At 43.0% G+C, this 19,997-nt stretch overlaps 1 protein-coding gene across 5 annotated transcripts; it reads left to right on the top strand.

The window, feature by feature from the left end:
- The first annotated feature begins 8,308 nt into the window (after positions 1 to 8,308).
- LOC125739063 (uncharacterized) lies at positions 8,309 to 18,772 on the top strand. 5 transcript variants are annotated; one of them, XM_049008767.1, is made up of 10 exons: positions 8,309 to 8,565; positions 8,891 to 8,910; positions 14,054 to 14,240; positions 14,815 to 14,926; positions 15,326 to 15,516; positions 15,775 to 15,867; positions 15,949 to 16,104; positions 16,261 to 16,478; positions 16,757 to 16,916; positions 17,523 to 18,664. In XM_049008767.1, exons 3-10 carry the CDS (start codon positions 14,054 to 14,056, stop codon positions 17,843 to 17,845), a joined length of 1,440 nt encoding a protein of 479 aa, XP_048864724.1. In that variant the 5' UTR covers positions 8,309 to 8,565; positions 8,891 to 8,910; the 3' UTR covers positions 17,846 to 18,664. The 5 variants fall into 5 exon arrangements, 4 of the variants coding, with proteins under 4 accessions (XP_048864724.1, XP_048864722.1, XP_048864725.1 ...); XR_007397038.1 differs by lacking the exons at positions 8,309 to 8,565; positions 8,891 to 8,910 and adding exons at positions 11,629 to 11,692; positions 18,671 to 18,772 and having other exon boundaries at positions 16,779 to 16,916; positions 17,523 to 17,662; XM_049008768.1 differs by lacking the exons at positions 8,309 to 8,565; positions 8,891 to 8,910 and adding exons at positions 11,629 to 11,692; positions 18,671 to 18,772 and having other exon boundaries at positions 17,523 to 17,662.
- Positions 18,773 to 19,997: the final 1,225 nt, after the last annotated feature.

Genomic DNA, 19,997 nt, shown 5'->3' with positions numbered 1-19,997 from the left:
AGACCTTCAATTTTCAAAGTGAAACTATCAACTGCTTTAATAGAGCTTGTGGTTTGTGGCACAGCAGGATAGGTCTCTGTGCCCATGAGTGGGAGGTTGCTGGTTTGAATCTCAGGGCTGGTAGACTGATGCCCTGTTTGAGCCCCTGTGCAAGGCTCATAACCCCCAATTGCTCTAGGGGCACTGAATGCTGAAACCTTATGTTATGACCGCCAAGCTTGTTCTCCCCTGTCCCTATGTCTCGTAAAGGCAAAAAGACAATTTCCCTGTAGGGATGGATATGGCATCACTTTTTTTCTAATGTCAGTGACAGAGCCTCCTGAATTTGATGGTAAGCAATTTGGTGAGTTGTTGGTGAGCAGTCCTAGGATGGATAATAGAATTAGAGATGTGTCTGACCACGCAGTTGTTGGTACATGGCCACAATGCTTACCAACAATGAAAATAGCCTCCTAAGTCATAATGCCCATATTAGTCAGTGAGTAAAACTGTAAGAAAAGCCAATGACTGGCTGTGAAACTAACTGCTGGAAAAAATTCACTAAGCGGACTGGTCAATATGAGCCTGGATTGGTTCTTATTGGTTACTTTTTGGGTGTTTTTGTATTAGATCTGCAAATAGACTTCAATTAAGTGAAATGTACAAATATAAGCAATGGTAAAATGTTTCACTGTTTCCATAAATGAATGTTTGTCATACAATTTGTCTAACACATTTTTAGTATGATTGACAGTACGTTTTGGAAGTAGGCTTCAAGTGTCGAAACTGTTGGTTTGAACTACGGCTGCAGGATTTGCGGAAAATATCTAATGGCGATTTTGCTGACAGACATTGCGATCACGATTTGATTTGCGATTTATTTTTTTATGTCAAGCTTCAGTTCAATATTCAGTGTGTAGTAATTTTAAAACATAACGCAGAATACAATACCCTCAATATTAACTGCTCTATATTCTAATGCAAGGATGAGAATTTAAAGATGTGGTGTGTCAAGTTAAATAAAGTAATAATGAAAACAATTGCAGCAAAAAGAAAAATAGTGTAATAAGTGTAGCGAACTAAAACTCCTATGTCCGCTACAACTTAAGCGGGTCCACTGGTAACCACTGCCACCACCTTTCTTTATAATTTATCTGGGGAGGTCCAGACACCGAAGCCAAGAGTATAAATAGTATATTACTTTATTTCATGTAATAGCCGGGGATCACAATCCTTCCCAGAGGGCAACACCAGACAATAGGGGGCAATACATCACACGTGTTGACTCCACAGCATCAGATCACACCACAAAATCCATAATTATAAATACACAAATCTAGTGAGGGAAAAAGCACTGCACTCCGTATACCACCCAAATCACCCCCATCAGTCTCCTTCCCCACCCTCAACAACTGTACTACCAACCCCGGCTAAAATCAACACACAACCACACACATTCATACGAAAAGACAGAAACCTTTAAAAGGACGGTTACTTCTAAGGGGAGAGGCAACACAGCCCCCCGTCCTTCCCCCGAAGAAGGAAGAGGCTCTACTCCCAAAGCGCACTTCGCTCCGCGGCTCCTTATCGCCCACACATCGCTAACTTCCCTACACATTCATCCCCCCACCTCACTCTTACCTACTTATCTTCGCCCGCGGCCGATCTAACATCAGCGACGGACACACCACATTTTCCCCAACATTAACCGCGGACAGCCAAGGGATTCCCCTCCCTCCCGAACCACACCGGTCCTTTCTCCACCAAACCAAACCAAACATAGAACAACCCCTCAATCTATTCCACCCCCATTTAAAAAGACATTCCTCCCCCCCAGCTGTAACCCATTAACAATCACAACAGATACTCCCCACAACATTCACCACACTATCCCCCCCCCCCCGCTACAAAAGACTCGTCCCCGAGTCAATCCATCTTAAAATCTCTTGTCCAAGCCGGAAGTCTTCTATCCCTTCTTGGCCTCTGTTGCTGTGGTTGTGGACTCTCTGCCACTCCAGCCTGGGTTTCCTGCAATGCCACCCTCTGTGGAACGGCTCCTAACTGTTGTGGGGTTATCCTCTCCATCCCCCCTGCTGAAGTCTCCGGCCCCCTTGGCATCTCCTGCAGCCTTGTCCCAGGCATTGTCCCTGTACTCTCCAGCTCCGCTCCACCACCATTGTCTGGACCAGCCCTTGGCTGTAGGAACCACCAGCTAGCAGGGGAGTAGACCTCTCGAGGTTGTTTCGTACCCCCTACTTGCCTCCTCCACTCCTTTTGCCGTACTCCCACTCCTTGGGACCTAGGGATTTCCTCAGAAGGAGACACACAAGGTTTTAAGCGATTAACATGAATAACAGTTTCCCCTCCCCCATGTACTGGACGTATCCTATACAGTACTTCTGAGATCCGCTCCATGACTCTGAAAGGGCCCTTAAACCTCCTTTGCAACTTAGGGCACAGACCCCTCCTCCTAGCCTTATCTCGCACCCATACCAATTCGTTCTCCGTATACCACTGAGGCTGTGCTCTGAAATCATAACCCTTTTTCTGTTGTGCTGACGCCTTATTCTGATGCCTCCTCACTGCCTCTACTACAGTCTCTAAAGTTTGGGACACACCTGCCACATATTCCGACACAGGTCTAAACTTCTCCCCATGATCAAGATTTAACATTATGTCAATAGGGAGCACCATTTCACGTGCAAACACCTTGTACGGGGTATACCCTGTACTAGCATGCACACTACTCCGGTATGCCATCATCACATACGGCAACAACGTATCCCAATTTGACTGGTTCTGATTCACAAATAACGAAAGCATTGCCAGCAAGGTCCGATTGAACCTTTCTACCAATCCATCGGACTGGGGTGAGTAAGGGGATGTCCGTGTTTTATGAATATCCAACAGCCGGCATACCTCCTGAAAAACCCGAGACTCAAAGTTCCTCCCTTGGTCAGAATGCAGAGTGCGAGGTGTACCATACCTACATACCCACTCCTCTACTAACACTCTTGCCACTGTAATTGCCTCCTGATTTGGCAGGGAAAAAGCCTCTGTCCACTTCGAAAAATAATCTGCAACCACCAGAATATATTTATTCCCCTTCCCCGTCTCCGGGAGGGGTCCCAAAACATCTAGGGCTACCCTCTCATATGGCCTTGCTGACACTGTAGAGACCATTGGTGCCCGGGGGGCCGCCCCTACCTCCTTCCGCGATGCACACTCCATGCATTCCCGACACCAACGCCGCACATCCCCCTGCCACCCTGGCCAGAAAAACCGGTCCCGAACTTTAGCATGAACTTTCTGCACCCCCAAATGGCCGCCAGTCTTGGTATTATGCAACCAATACAATACACCAGGTATCACACCTGCAGGCACTACCAACTGTGTTGGCTGACACCCCTCAGCCCCATATGGCCTCACTACCTTCCGCACCAATATCCCTTCCCGCACTTCCAACTCATCCCACACTGGCAGGTAACGCCGCACATCCTCATGCTCTGTTGCTGCCACACGACCGTCTAACCCCCTCTGCTTCAAACTTATTACGAGTTTAATGACCTCATCCTCTTGCTGCGCCTCCCCTAACTCAAATGAATCCCCCCCACACATTCACCACCCCTGGGGATATGGTCTGGAGGGCACAAACCTGGGGCTCTACCTCACACCCCCCAAACGCCGGCACCCGCGACATTGCATCTGCATTAGCATGCAGCTTACCTGCTCTATGTACAATTATGTATTGGAAATTAGCCAACTGCTCCATCCACCGGGCCAACTGGCCCTCCACCCCCTGAAAGTTGTGTAGCCACCGCAGCGAGTTGTGATCTGTGCGCAACACAAATTCACGGCCCAGTAGATAGTGTCTAAAATACCTCATAAATGTGACCATGCTCAACAATTCCTTTCTCGTAGTGGCATATTTTCGCTCTGCCTTAGTCAAAGCACGACTGGCATATGCCACCACTCGCTCACCCCCCTCCATCTCTTGTGATAACACCGCTCCTATGCCCAGATCACTAGCATCGGTGTCCAACACAAACCTCTTCTCAGGGTCAGGGTACACCAACACTGGAGCGCTTACAAGACATTCCTTCAGCTTCAAAAAAGCTTTATCACACTCAGCATTCCAACTAAACTTCCGGCCCTTCTCAGTTAGCTGGTGGAGAGGGTGTGCCATCTCAGCAAACCCCTGGATAAACCTCCGATAGTATGAGGCTAAACCCACAAAACTACGCACTTCTGTTTGGTTCTTTGGTACTGGCCACTCCCTTACAACCTTAACCTTTGCAGGATCCACCCTAACCCCTTCAGCAGAAATTACATGCCCCAAATACTGTACCCGTTTAGCAAACAGGTTGCACTTAATGGGCTTTACCTTCAAATTTGCCCCCTCCAATTTACCCAATACCTCATCCAGCCGCTGAAGATGTTCCTCAAAAGACCGGCCAAACACAATAATGTCGTCCAAATAGACCAAACATGTTGACCACTGTAAATCAGCCAGCACAAGATCCATGAGGCGTTGGAAAGTTGACGGTGCATTACACAATCCAAAACTCAAGACGTTAAATTCATATAACCCCTGTCGGGTAATAAAAGCAGTTTTGGGCTTATCCTTTGGATCAATCTCCACCTGCCAATACCCACTAACCAGATCAAGAGTTGAAAACCAAGATGCATTAGCCAGACTATCCAATGCATCATCAATGCGTGGCAACGGGTACGCATCCTTGCGAGTAACCTCATTTAATTTACGATAATCCACACAAAAGCGCAACCCCCCATCCTTCTTCCGAACAGGCACAATAGGTGCTGCCCATGGGCTGCATGAAGGCTGAATAACTTCAGCCTCCAGCATCTGTTTCAAACACCTATCTATCTCCCCCTGTAACTGCAGAGGAACCCGCCGAGATGACACTTTTACGGGCCGAGCATCACCTGTATCAATTACATGGGTTGCCAGCTGGGTCCTACCCAAATCATCCTCACCAGTACTAAACACCGCAGCATGTTGATACAACATTTCCTGAGCTGCCTCTGCCTCACCAGCACTAAGACCCTTTCTATCAAGGCCAAGCTGACAAAAGAGCTTAGCCCCAGTCCACTGCTGCCCAGGCCCTTTTTCCTGACCATGAGTTGCTGCCCTGCCCACCTCAATATCAGTCACCAGCGAACCCACTTTCATCCCCCTATAAAGTTTACGCTCCTCTTCAGTCACATTAATCACCCTAATTGGAACAACACCTCTGTCTGCACGACACACCACCCGCGCCACCAAAACATCACACTGGCCCGCTAATGATGCTGCCGGCTCTACCATACCCACTACAGGGCTGTCAGTGATCATTTTAACAGTCCCAGGGATTATAATCTCACTGCGAGGGGGGACCATCACATCGGCACTCAACATAACCACCTGGGGCCGGTCACTAATGCCTTGAGTCACCAAGGGTACCTTCTTGCCCATCACTTGGCAACACTGTCCCTTCAAATCTATTATGGCTCCATACTTCAGAAGGAAGTCATTACCCAACAATGACTCACGCATATCCGTGTCCACCACTAAAAACTCAACCCCCAATGCCAACGCTTCAAACTGACACACAGTGTGCCACTTACCCAGGATTTTCAATTCCTCACCATTAGCTACAACCACCCTGCCTATATACGGATCCAACTGTCCTACACCACGAGTAACAGACTCCCAAAAATGCCTCGGCACTACAGAGACCTGTGCCCCAGTATCCACCAACAGGGTAGCATCTGCCCCTCCCACAATAGCACTCACATACAACCCTTTTCCACACAAACTAACCACAAAAGGTCCTCCAGACACCAGGCCTTCCTCCATCTGAGCGGGCACACGGCCTACCGTGCCCGCCCTCTGGAGTTTCCCGTCACATACGGGCAGTCTTTTCGCAAGTGTCTATCACACCCACACTCCCAACACACCATACGCTCCCCTCGGGCTGACACCTGGGGTCCAGATGAAACCACTGGCGGTGATATAGATGCACTACCACCAGACTGGGACAAAGACCCACCAGCTTTCAATGCCCTAACCTCAGCACGCAATGCCTGCACTTCCTGCCGTAAGCCTTCTACCACCCCCAACAGCGTCTCAGCCTGATCTTTATCCCACCCAGACCCACTCACACCACAAACCTGGGCCACCGGGGGACCTGAATAGCCTTCCAAACGCCTTATAGACTCTATCTCTGAGGCCAGATTGATGGCATCTTCCAAAGTGGAGGGCTTAGCACTGCGCAACTGAATACGCAACTCACCAGACCCCACATGTACAACAAAATGATCACGAGCTAACATATCCTGTGTGGCATAATCGACTAAAGGGTAAGCACGCACAACCAAACGCCTAAGGGCAGTACCAAACTCCCGAGCCGACTCATTTGGCAGCCGGATACGAGAGGCAAACTCTGCCCGATGCCAGTCAGCACTCCCACTAGGCTCTAAGCACGCCTGCAGGGCTTGTTTCAATGCCGCATAACTTGCACGAGCCTGTGGAGGTAACCCCCCATAAATTTCTCTCGCTTTACCAGACAACAGTAAGGACAGGAACTTTAACTTAATCCCGTCATCCCACATATTTACTACAGCAGCCATCTCAAATTGTTCAAGCCAGTCTGACCATTCTCTATTTACGCCCGTAAACGTATCGGGCATAAAAACCGGACGACTTACAACACGCGCTGCCGCACCAGGAATCTCTTGCTGATCATCTTGCGAAGATGCCAGTGAGGAAGTGGCTTGCCCCCGCACACTCTCCCGCTGCGACATCATTACCGGTCAATTACCAAAACTGCAACAATCAAAACTAGCAGCGATCCCACCGCTGCCACCAGTGTAATAAGTGTAGCGAACTAAAACTCCTATGTCCGCTACAACTTAAGCGGGTCCACTGGTAACCACTGCCACCACCTTTCTTTATAATTTATCTGGGGAGGTCCAGACACCGAAGCCAAGAGTATAAATAGTATATTACATGAAATAAAGTAATAGCCGGGGATCACAATCCTTCCCAGAGGGCAACACCAGACAATAGGGGGCAATACATCACACGTGTTGACTCCACAGCATCAGATCACACCACAAAATCCATAATTATAAATACACAAATCTAGTGAGGGAAAAAGCACTGCACTCCGTATACCACCCAAATCACCCCCATCAGTCTCCTTCCCCACCCTCAACAACTGTACTACCAACCCCGGCTAAAATCAACACACAACCACACACATTCATACGAAAAGACAGAAACCTTTAAAAGGACGGTTACTTCTAAGGGGAGAGGCAACACAGCCCCCCGTCCTTCCCCCGAAGAAGGAAGAGGCTCTACTCCCAAAGCGCACTTCGCTCCGCGGCTCCTTATCGCCCACACATCGCTAACTTCCCTACACATTCATCCCCCCACCTCACTCTTACCTACTTATCTTCGCCCGCGGCCGATCTAACATCAGCGACGGACACACCACATTTTCCCCAACATTAACCGCGGACAGCCAAGGGATTCCCCTCCCTCCCGAACCACACCGGTCCTTTCTCCACCAAACCAAACCAAACATAGAACAACCCCTCAATCTATTCCACCCCCATTTAAAAAGACATTCCTCCCCCCCAGCTGTAACCCATTAACAATCACAACAGATACTCCCCACAACATTCACCACACTAGCTATCTTGCAGGTAACGATGATTATCCCCTAATAACACTAGAACCGCCTTTTCCCACGCCAATGAACAAGCAAGAACTACTTCGGTGTTTGCAGCCCTTTTGTTAGCGCTAATGTGTTATTAGTGTTAATAACAGCAGCTAACACTCAAAAAGCCATAGTTTTCATAACAGAGTGGCTGTTCTGTCCGTAAAGCTGGAAATTTTAAAACGTAGTATGCATTTTATAAAATGTTGAATAAATAGAAGTCGTTTATTGGTGATTTCATGTTGGTCGAAGTTTCTGCTTCTTAACAACTGTATACTATTATTTTCTATACAAATCAATTCAAGTGAAACAAAAAAAAGTCCGTGTTCAGGGTTGCGAACTCTTTCATACTCTCACGCAAGAAATCTTACGGCAAATCTATATTCCATTCTGAACTTAAAATTAGCTGCATCAAAAATGTTGCGGCAGTTTGCAAACCCTACAGACTATTTACAAGGTAATAAAACTTACATACATGTAAATGTATGTGAAGAACAGAGAACAGAAAATCTCACTCCATACAGCTGACCAAAGTTGCCAACCCTGCATTTTATTTGAAATGAGATTTAAAATACCGTTTTCGACTGAAGTGGCTTCCCAGACAGCAGCTGACTCCGATCCGGATCCGCATCTAAGCCGGCAAATCCGCGTTACAGTCAAATCCGTTTTACAGCTGCGATACGGACAAGGGCCGGACCTAGGCTTCAGTGGCGGGAACGCAATAATGTCAGCAGAATCAAAGCAGCTACGGGCCGGATCCGGGGAACGAGCGCGCGAATTTTCATTTTCTGGAATCTGACAGGATAACCGCAGCTTGGGTCGAGGCGCAGGAAAAGTTTGAGGAAACAGTTTTATTCCGGTACGTACAAGACACACAGTGCGGTTAAACTGTGTTAGAAGTAAATTAATACCTTTTTGATTATGGTGGGTCGTTAATTGTTAAGTTAATCTTAAAATGTGTGACTTTTGTCGCTATATAGTTTGTTAACCGGCAACTGATCTGACTGTTAGCTATAGCTCTTACTAAAATAAGCGTGGGTCGGTTAATAAAAGGTCACTGAGAGTTATAATACCATGAAATATGTTATGTATTTCAATTAATTGTGTTCTTCGGGTGATTTAGTAGATTAATCGAGAGAAAGTGCAGACATTTGACATTCAATAGCATACTCTCTCCGTTTTAGGTTCGACCACATATCCAAGGGTAAGTGTTTTTTTTATTGTAATATTCTAGCTATCTGGAAAAATTTGAAATACCACCGTGTAAAACTGTTGTCTGATAATTATACAATACAAATTAGGGGGGAAACGTTTAAACGTTAATGAATAGGTCAGAATCTCAGTGCACGGTCAGTGTCTCAGTGTCATTTGGTTTTTGTTTTGAGTATTATTGGCTAGATTCGCCTGTGAATCAAACCGATGCTCCACTCGCATATACCTTCAGAAATCATACAGACATGTATTGAAGGCTGTATTTATACTGAACATTATAAATTAGCGTTTCGAGGCAGAATCGTGAGAGAATTGTGATATCAGTTCTGAGTGAAAAAGCCATTCACGTTCTTTCTGTAACTGTACCATAGTTGTATATTTCATGCTTTCTATTCTTCATATTTCTTTGCTCATTTAGTTGAATGTGAAAAATTTTTTTAGAGTAAAAATGACTTCAGTCATTGAGATATATATCACACACACACACACGCATTAAAGGCACGTGCAGCTAAATTATACTGGCTAGTGGCAACATATTCCTGCAGTACATATGCACTGTAAAGCTGTTTTTCTTAAATCTTTTTAGAGACAATGAAAAGGAGGGAATCTCCATTAACAAGCTCTGGAGTCAGGCGGAGGGCTCGCATTTCTTTAGAAAAACGACTGCATGACATTGCAGAAGACTGTCTGATAGAATCAGAGCAAACAACAGCTGACAGAGTTGACTCTCAGTTCACCACCAATGACACTGATAGCTGCAGTGACTCAAGTCTCTCTCCGATAGATGACCATTTAGATGCACTTTGCACAGATGATACTGGAGGAGAGGCAGAGAGACTAGATGCTTCAGAGTCTGATTCTGAGTCAGAGTCTCAGTTTGTTGACAAGCCAGTCAGCCTTGTTGCAAGCTTAGCCAATTGGTCTGTACAGTTTGGAGTTTCTTTAGTAGCACTCACAGCCCTCCTTAGTTTGTTGAGAGTGTACCACCCAGAACTGCCCAAGGATGCTCGAACCATCCTTCAAACAAACACTGAATATAAAATCCAACAAAAATGTGGTGGTTTGTATCATTATAGAGGTATCTTGACAGCACTGCATGACACACTAACCCAGCTAATTAAGAATGTTGCAGATGGCTTTACTTTTAGATTACAGATAAATATTGATGGCTTGCCATTGTTCAAGAGCACAAATATACAGTTATGGCCCATTTTAGGACTTTTGTTAAGTGTCCCGATGAAGGAACCCATTGTTATTGGCCTTTTTTGTGGTACAAAAAAACCAAATGCCCCTGATGAATTTTTAAGTGATTTTACCCATGAGCTAAAGCAGCTGCAGGAAGGATTTAATTTTAGAGGGAAAAAGGTCTTCATTGAACTGGCTTCGGTTGTATGTGATACCCCTGCTAGGGCATTTGTAAAAAACACAAAGGCTCACAATGCATATCATGGATGTGACAAGTGTTGCCAGCCAGGTGTTTACGTTAACAACAGAATGACATACCCCATAAATAATTTTGTATTGCGCAATGATTCATCATTTTCAGACAGAGTTGACAAGGACCATCACCACAATGGACCACATGGATTTTCTGGTCTAGATGTTGGTATGGTAACTAGATTCCCTCTAGATTACATGCACCTCGCATGTTTAGGTGTCACACGTAGATTGTTAAATGTTTGGCTGAGGGGGCCTTTGAAATTTCGCTTATCCTCTAATGTCGTTGATAGAATTTCTCAAAGTCTGATTCAGATGCGTACATATATACCAGTGGAGTTTGCAAGGAAGCCAAGGTCTCTAAGAGAGATAGACCGTTGGAAAGCAACTGAACTAAGGCAGTTTCTGTTGTATACTGGCTCTATTGCTCTGGCACCACATTTAGATAGTAATTTATATAACAATTTCGTGTTATTTTATACAGGTATTTGCATCCTTGTCAGTCCTCAGCTGTGCTCCTTGTACTGTAACTATGCAAACACATTACTTACAACATTTGTAAGTCATTTTGGGGAACTTTATGGCAAGGATGCCTTAGTGTATAATGTCCATGCATTGGTCCACCTATCTGCAGATGCCCAACTGCATGGTTGTTTGGACTCTGTCTCAGCTTTTCCATATGAAAATTATCTCCGTAAATTGAAGAGGTTTGTACGAAAGCCAGAATTTCCCCTTGCACAAATTATAAGAAGGTTATCTGAGGTTAAAAAGATCAGTATTATTGAGATGCCCTGTAGGAATTTAAGGATGCAACATTATGTTGGACCTGTTCCTGATGGCCTTCAAGCAACAGCACAGTACAGGGAGCTGCAGACTGAGCAATGGTCAATGAAAGTTTCCACAGGTGATAATGTTTTTGCTATAGATGGAGACATTTGTGTCATACATAACATCATTCAGTCTGTGGACGGAATATATGTAGTAATTAAAGTTTTTACACAAATGGAAACTTTCTTCAACTACCCGATGAGCTCTGATTTTCTCAGAATATTTATTGTGTCTCAACCTACAGGGCCATTGAAGGTGGCCAAAGCATCACAGGTCTCTCATAAGTGTGTGCTTTTGCCTTATAAAGAGAGGTTTGTTGTCATGCCCCTCTTACATATCAACAGTTCTAGTACTAGGTTATAGGTGGAGTTGTGGAAAGTTTATGTTTGGGAGCAGAGTAGTGGGCGACAAAATTTATGTTGACTGACAACTGACTTAACTTTTTGAAGAACTGAAGATTAACTGTTTTTTTCCACAAAAGTTTCTGTATGTATGTGCATTTTGATGATGTGAGTATACCCAGTGAATAATAATGAGGTTGGCGGCACCTCATCTGCCCCCTTCGTCCCCCAACGGCCTTACTGCCCCTCCCCCCCATGCCGTTCAGCAGGAGTCACCCACCCACAACCTACACTGTGGCCTCTCCATCACAACTGACCAGGTGCGGAGTCAGCTGATGAAGATGAAAACCAGGAAGGCCGCAGGTCCAGATGGAATCAGCTCCAGACTGTTGAGGGACTGCGCAGGTCAACTGTGCCAGGTCATCACATACATCTTTAACCTCAGTCTCAGTCTGGAGAGGGTCCCCGTTCTGTGGAAGACGTCCTGCGTGGTGCCGGTCCCAAAGACATCGCACCCCAAGGAGCTGAACCACTTCAGACCTGTTGCCCTGACTTCACACCTGATGAAGACCATGGAGAGGATTGTACTTCACCACCTTCGCCCGCTAGTCAGGAGGGATCTGGACCCGCTGCAATTTGCCTACCAGCCGAACATCGGGGTGGATGACGCTGTCATCTACCTGCTGCATCGGGCCTTCTCTCACCTAGAGACGGCTAGGAGCACTGTGAGAGTCATGTTCTTTGACTTCTCAAGTGCCTTCAATACAATCCGGCCCTCAGTGCTGAGGGGGAAGTTAGAGGGAGCGGGAGTGGACCATCAGTTGTCTGCGTGGATTACGGACTACCTCACCAGGAGACCCCAGTATGTGAGACTCCGGGACTGTGTGTCTGAGGTGGTAGTCTGTAGCACGGGGGCCCCACAAGGAACAGTACTCGCCCCTTTTCTCTTCACCCTATACACTGCGGACTTCAATTACAACACGGACACTTGCCATCTACAGAAGTTTTCAGACGACACTGCCATTGTTGGTCGGGTGTCAGAGGGGAACGAGCTGGAATACAGGGGGGTCATCGATCGCTTTGTCAGCTGGTGTGAACTGAACCATCTTCATATTAATGCCAGCAAGACGAAGGAACTGGTGATTGACTTCAGCAAGAAGTCTTCTCCTACTACACCGGTGAACATCCAGGGTCTGGACATTGAAACGGTGAAGGAGTACAAATTCCTGGGTGTTCACCTAAACAACAAACTGGACTGGTCTACAAACACTGAGGCAGTTTACAAAAAGGGTCTAAGTCGTCTTCACCTGCTTAGGCGGCTAAGATCCTTTGGGGTGAACAGGACTCTCTTAAGGTCCTTCTATGACACTGTGGTAGCATCTGCTATCTTTTATGCTGTGGTCTGCTGGTGTGGTGGAATTGCAGAGAGGAACAGGGGGAAATTGGACAAACTGGTGAAGAGGGCCAGCTCTGTCCTGGGCTGCCCACTGAAATCCATCGAGCAGGTTGGGGATGAGAGGATGCGGTCTAAGCTAACATCCATTATGGACAACACCTCCCACCCCCTGCATGAGACTGTACGAGCTCTGAGCAGCTCATTCAGCAATAGACTTCTACACCCACAGTGTAGGAAGGAGCGCTACCGCAGGTCATTCTTACCAGCGGCTGTCAGACATTATAACAGTTTAGCGTGAGTATTTTTTACTCATATATGTTTAACTGACATATCACATGCTGTAACCAGGATCATTCACACCCCACCCCACCCCCGCACTTGTGTACATATCTCTGTACATTTTGTACATATCTCTGTACATCTTCATTTATTTCCAAAACTTTTGTACATTTGTATTTATATCTTTGTGTATCTACCTGCTCCTATTGTTCTATATTACGTTTTTGTGCAAGAGCTCTGTAACACCTAAATTTCTCATTCGTGGGATAATAAAGGTTTATTCTATTCTATTCTAATAAAAGTGGTGCCAAAACTAGCTGCTGCAGCCCATTTGAAACATTTTCAATTAATATATGTTAAATCTTATACATAATAATATATGTAAATCTTGTTGATCATGTTGAAACATTATGGGGCTGGGTAATATTGTGCAAAATCAATATTATTAATTGCACTTCATACATTTATCAATCAACCATATCTTTAGTACAGGAGGAGGTCTTGATGTGAGAGTAAGCTGGTGCTATTTGTTAGCCCATTCTCCATTGTTTTTACTGTACCTTAACCCTGTTGTGACTGAAAGACAGCAAGTGATAAAGATTTCTAACCATAAGATTAAATTATGTACCATAACACTGGATTACACTGTACAATTCCTTGTACGTGTGCATTTTGAATGTTTTGCAACAAAAGGCAGACTCTGCTTGTAATAGAATTCATCACAATGTAAAGACATGAAATGACTATTGAAAGAAAATGTTGAGGTTTGGTCAAAAAGGTTTGAGCATAGATTCAAAAGGGGTAGTAATATTTTATGGATTGTGTATTTAAATGTATAACAATTTCTTTTTCAGATGTTTTTGGTTGTTGAATTTCTGGAAACCAAGACTGTTAATATTATAGCCGAGTCATGGTTTGAGGATGGTGTCACTTGGTGGCCAAATTATAGTAATGATGAACGCATAAACAGAGCTGTACAAAAGTGTGAGGAACCAAGAACAGGCTGGAAACAGTATGATGTTCGAGTCCTCTCAAGAACTGGTAAGGATCTCTTGTAGAGACAAAATTCAACCCAACTGTGTTCTGAAATATACGGACTCCATTATGAACACAATTAAAATTCTAATTATGAACTTGCTTTACCAAGATTTGCTTACTTGCTTTATACAAATGTCTGTTACTATGTTAATGTATCCCTTAATTTACATAAATTTAAGTCTGCATTTGGTTGAGTTGGAACACATACTATTTTTTTTGCTATAAACTTGGCATTAGTTTCTTTTCAAAGAAGAGAAAAGGACAGCAGTGTAAATTATTTCTTAAATGGAATCTTAAAAATGTACTCTGCTTAATAAACTACTTAGCTAGTATAGTGACCAATAGGAAATAATAGTTCAACTAGAGCTCAGTGTGTAAATAATCTGCTTTGCAAGACACAACAGCAGGTAAGGTTGTAGCCTTCATGTTGGAGTTCGCATGCATGAAAACAGCATTACTTAAAGGGCCAGATCATGCCACAAAATGGAACTGCTTGTGTATTTTGTGTAAAGTGATACATTTAAGCATTTCTTATGTGTGAGTTTGCATTTATTGACATTTTGTGAATTCTGATCAGGTGATTATCGAAAGGCAAGAGAGAAACTGAGGGCCTCACTGACCTGTAACACGTCTGAGTTACAAACAGACGACGAGGAAGAAGTGATTAGGAAAAGAAAAATTAAGCCAAGGTTTGATATGTGAGACATAGGCAACATTTGAAAATATAAGAACATTTAGGCAGATATATTTAACCAGAGAGGACATACTAGGTGTTGCAAAACTGATATGTTGTGCTGCTATGGTAATTTTCCCTAATTATCAAATACGTAAAAGGTAGTTTGTAGTGTGGTTATTACTTCTGCACAACTTCAAATGACACAGGGATTCATTGACAAGATCTATAGAGTAGACTGAATATTTAGTGCCTGGTTGAATTTAAGCAATTCTTACTCATTTTAATGTAGTTTATTGATGTAGTTTAAACAAACTGAACACAGTCTGATACAAGGAGTCTCTGTCGGTTTTGACTGTTTTTAGTCGTGCCAAAAAATTAACTGTGCTTGATTTTGATTTGTTTTGTTTGTTAGGCACGTTTTTGGTGATACAGACTCGGACAATGAACTAGAAGTGGGTAAAAAGAGGAGATGCAGCAGTATCTCCTCTGCACCAGCACCACCTATTCCTCCACCTACTCCTGACATACCCTCTGATTCAGCTTGCCAGACCTCTACTGGACCTCTGCTAAACCTGAGCCATACTGAATATCCCTGTTTTACGAGTATGTTCCTCTGTTGTCTTTGAATTATTCTGTAAGCACCGGTTATGCTAATATCCACCTATTAAACATTAATATTACTATTCAGTCGGCTTAGTTCTGAAGGACTGACAGTTACTGTAATTTCATGTGCTTAGCAGAACTCAGTCAGATGAGTCATTGAAACTTAAGTTACTGCTATGATAGTGAATTATTTTATATACGAATAGCTGTGTTTATTTCTAATATTCACATAAAAATAATGATTGTCATTTTTCCCAGCTGTGCCACCTGCCCCCATTACGACACTTGGCATGCCTTCCAGTCCTCTTCACCACTTCTCCATTAGACATTCTGAACACGGCCGTTACACAGGTACTATACTTTTATGATTACTTTATAAGGCTTTGCTCATGAAAGCGATCACTTACATGCATTCTGCTTTCCTTTCTCCAGCTCCAGTGCATGCAGTTACCACCCCCATCTCTCACATGCCCTCAAGCTCTATGAGCCAGGTCTCTGCTACACCTATTTCTGAAGAACATCAAGACCATTCATTTAACCCCAGGTTTAGACTGGGGAGGACAGGCACTGGACCTATTCCTTGCTCTGGTAAAATTCTTTTAATTTGGAAACTGAGTCTGTGACTAAACGATGTTTAAAATAATAAATATTGAGAACTTGGTAGATAATATTGACCTTGTGACCACATTATAAAAAATATGTAAATCAACTATTTTAATTAAATACTTTCCCAACTCTTTGTAGCCGCTCAACTGCACATCCTAACATTGTTGGAACATATCAAGGAACAGCAGATGCAGCTTGCTGCTATCGTTAATAATCTTGCTGCACGTATGGCGACAGACACTGTTGTTGCTGAAATGCCTCCCAATATCAGTTTGCCACTGGCCACCATGTCTGAAGTTGAGGAGTTGGAGGAGTGGCTTAAAGATTCAAGAAACTCGCATGCTAAGCAAAACATGGTATTGTAACTTTTTAAATTTTAATTTTAAATAAAACAATCATTGCTGGGCCAATATACTGCTTATTGTATCAGATCTCTGAAAACTGACTTCTTACATCGATTAACTTTAACATAGTTAATGAAAACAGCAAAACCGAATAATAAATTAGGTTTAATAAACCCTGAATTGTTTGTATGACATGATTTGATGTACGATCAGGATCTTCTACAGTTGGTTTTCAGTTAGTATGTATACTTATCTTTGCCTTTTTATATGAAATATTTTTGTCTTTTCAGATTTCTGCTCTGGGTGCTACAGGAGGACAAAACGCTAAACGAGTCACATGGAACATACTTTCAAGGCTTTTCTCAGATGCAGTAGCCAAAAAAATAAACTGGAAAGGAGTTAATGGGAAAAAGTGCTTTAAAGAAATGCATACAAGAAGTTTGTTGATCAGTAAGTATGGTATATACAGAGAAGCTGGGTATTAGACACCTTTCTTGCAGGACTGTTATAAAAGATGTGAATTTCATGGTACATGGGGCAAAGATGCTACTTTTTTAAAACAGTTTTTTTAACTATGCAAGTTAGTATTTCTTTTAAACATTTCAACATTGCAAGAACTCAAATAATTGGACAATTGGCTATAAATGTTTCTTGGGCAGCTCTGTTTTGTCTCAGCATTAGGTTATGCATGTCTTTGAGTTGACTGATGGTTGAGAGTTTCTATTTCTATACAGAGTTTCTGTACAGGTAAAATATAGTGAACCAACTCATTGCCAAAAGAATTAGCCCTGGAGAGCAAAACAACCCGAGTCCATAAACCTCTAACTCTGTCCTTGCAAACAGAAAGGCACAGCATGTAGTAATTCATCATGTGTAGTATTTCCTCAAGTTGCGCATCATGTGATCAATTTTGATCAATTAAAATTTATATTTTAATCACTGACATAGCTGTTTTTTCCTTACCTGATCTACATCACACCAGAGCTTTCAATCAAGGCCTTATTAGCTTGGGGTTTTGGGGATGCTTCTCAAGTGCTGCATGTTTTCTTTCAACAGGAGCTGTAAGGAAGAACCAGTCTTCCTCCGGTGTAGCAGATAGTGAGGTCGATTCTTACACCATCCGTTGGTTTAACCTGGCGTCTGACCGTGGAGGTGGCCGGAAAGAACGTGCAAGAGCCAAAGAGGCATCAACTGAGGTGAAATTTCTATGGAAGAAGCATTATGGCAGTGTGTGTTTTTTTAGCTTTGATTTTTGCACTTGGTTCAATTTTAAAAATGTAACTTGGGTTGTCTTGGTTATTCTGAGACTTAGACTTGACTCGTGTTCACAACATAGTACAGTTAGTATGTGGAATCATATTCTGAGCAATAGGTGCTGACCTCCAAAAGGAAAAGGACATTTAGCATTTAATGTCATACCCTGCTACAATAACAGTGCTCCCTGAATGCAGCTGCAGCACATTTGTATGGCAAGATATAATATTACAGTATAACCATACAAAATGTATTTCCTAAACGGCTGTCTGTAGCTGGGTCATGCAGCCACTTGACACTGAGCGAAACTTTAGCCTACCGTAAATTGTATTCTGGACCAGCAAAATGCACCGTTATCTTGGGCCCGGGTGACAAAGCAACACCAGTGCTCTACCTTGCTGCCATGGTTAATGCGCTTTGATGTTTTATGTTTCAATGAGAGGAAGTGCCATGTGAATGCAGTGCACAGTGCAGGATTCAAGTGTGGCTGCCTGAATTAGCTCACAGGTGTCACGTCATTTAATGCAACATTATAGAGGTAAAGTTTACATAACATTAAAAAGCATGTTCGTAAGACATGATCAATACATTTAAGAACTATAAAAATAAGATATTTTAAGACTTAAGGACCCGTGTAAACCCTTTTAGAAACAGGAGCTGGACGACATAAAAACTTCATTTACCTGAAATGATTGAACATCGGTTAATCACCCACCTCTCCCTCATGTCACCTATAAATCAAATTTGATTAAAACTTCAGATCACTTTTGTTTCATAGCCTTTGTACTTTTTTGCCAGTATGAATGTGAAATGTCTCCAAAGAGGTCTAAAGAGATCTTAGTCTTAAATTTAACTTTTTGAAACTTAAGAAGCCCTGAAATTTTATTGTTTTTGGCTGAAATCTTTAATATTCAACTAACAGCTTTTTTTCTTGGTCTTTTTGTTTGCAGATGCCTCTTGAGGATTAAGCACTACGTTGGGAAACAAAATGTTTATGTAAAACCATTGTAATTTTGTATAGTTTTGTTTGTAATAAATTTCAAATGTTCAAATTTCTTGAGTCATATTTCATAATGCCAGAAATGCTACGTTTCCAATCTGAAATATAAATGTATTTTAACAAGGTGGTGCTGTCATGTTGCTAAATTCCCAGAATTGCCACTTTATTGTCGTAAAGGAGTTTGTTCCTCAAGCATCTAGTTCCTAGTGGTGATTTAGTTACTAATTTGAATTAGTGGCATAATAAAATTAGCTTGACATTCAGCAAATGTATGCTACTACTTGCTTTACTAGTAATATTAAGTATTTATAAAATCCACGAAATGAGCTGGTCCAGATTCAATACGGATCTGGACCAGACTTGCCCTGATCTGTCCCAAATGTGGACCAGATTCACTACAGAACTGGTCCACATTTGGCCCAGATTTGGGCCAAATCACTATAAAAGAATCCTCATCTGGTCTGGAGCTGGCCCAGTTCTGGTCCAGATAAAGAAAACCGGATCCGCGCCGGTATTGGCCCGTTGTGCCAAAGGACACCGGCCCAAGTCCGTTGTGCGGATCTGGCCCAGAACTTAGGAAGGATCTGGGCCAGATCTGGGCCAAATGATTTTTGCTATCTGGGTTATAATTCCTTTGCTTTGTTACTCGAACAAATACAAAACGAATGAATAAACATTACATGCGTCTCTTTTTGTATCTTTTCTAAATAAAACCGCGTGCGCTTATCAAACTGTACTAGCGACTAAAGCGATCTATTCCTTTATCATTTATGTTAAAGCAAGGCTTTTATTTTATCACTGTTGTGGGATTAAGATTAATCTTTGGGAATACTTAAATTAATAAGCACAAAAACATATGACATTCTGTTCCCGACATTACGTCTCACTTTGTCACAATTTGAGGTTGTCGCTCATACAGCCTATGCTTTCGTTCGCCCCCTGGTGTTTGGCTGACTTTTGGTTGAGAAGGTGCTTGTTTTCATATGCAGCAGAGCCCCTATTCAAATGTTGCTATCGCAATTTGTGGCAGCCAAAATCGTGATCGTGATTAAAATTCGATTAATTGTACAGTCCTAGTTTAAATCCCTTCTTCCTCACGCACATATCAGGTCACTGGCAAACGAACTCTGGACTCAGTTGATTAAAAAATTTTTAAATCAGACTGGTCAGTATGAGCCTGTTTGGACCTGTTTATGTAGTCAGGTTTTTTATTATTATTCACTCTTGAAAAAGGCAAAGTATAATATTATACTCTATATTATAAAAATAATATTTTT

This window comes from Brienomyrus brachyistius, chromosome 3, assembly GCF_023856365.1.
Source record: "Brienomyrus brachyistius isolate T26 chromosome 3, BBRACH_0.4, whole genome shotgun sequence".
Classification (NCBI taxonomy): Eukaryota; Metazoa; Chordata; class Actinopteri; order Osteoglossiformes; family Mormyridae; genus Brienomyrus; species Brienomyrus brachyistius.
Note: the sequence above shows the minus strand (reverse complement) of the source record. Positions and strands in the feature narration are given on the sequence as shown.

Excerpts from the sequence above, each read along its gene's own strand:
- LOC125739063 (XM_049008765.1), top strand. The coding sequence starts at position 9,510 with ATGAAAAGGAGGGAATCTCCATTAACAAGCTCTGGAGTCAGGCGGAGG.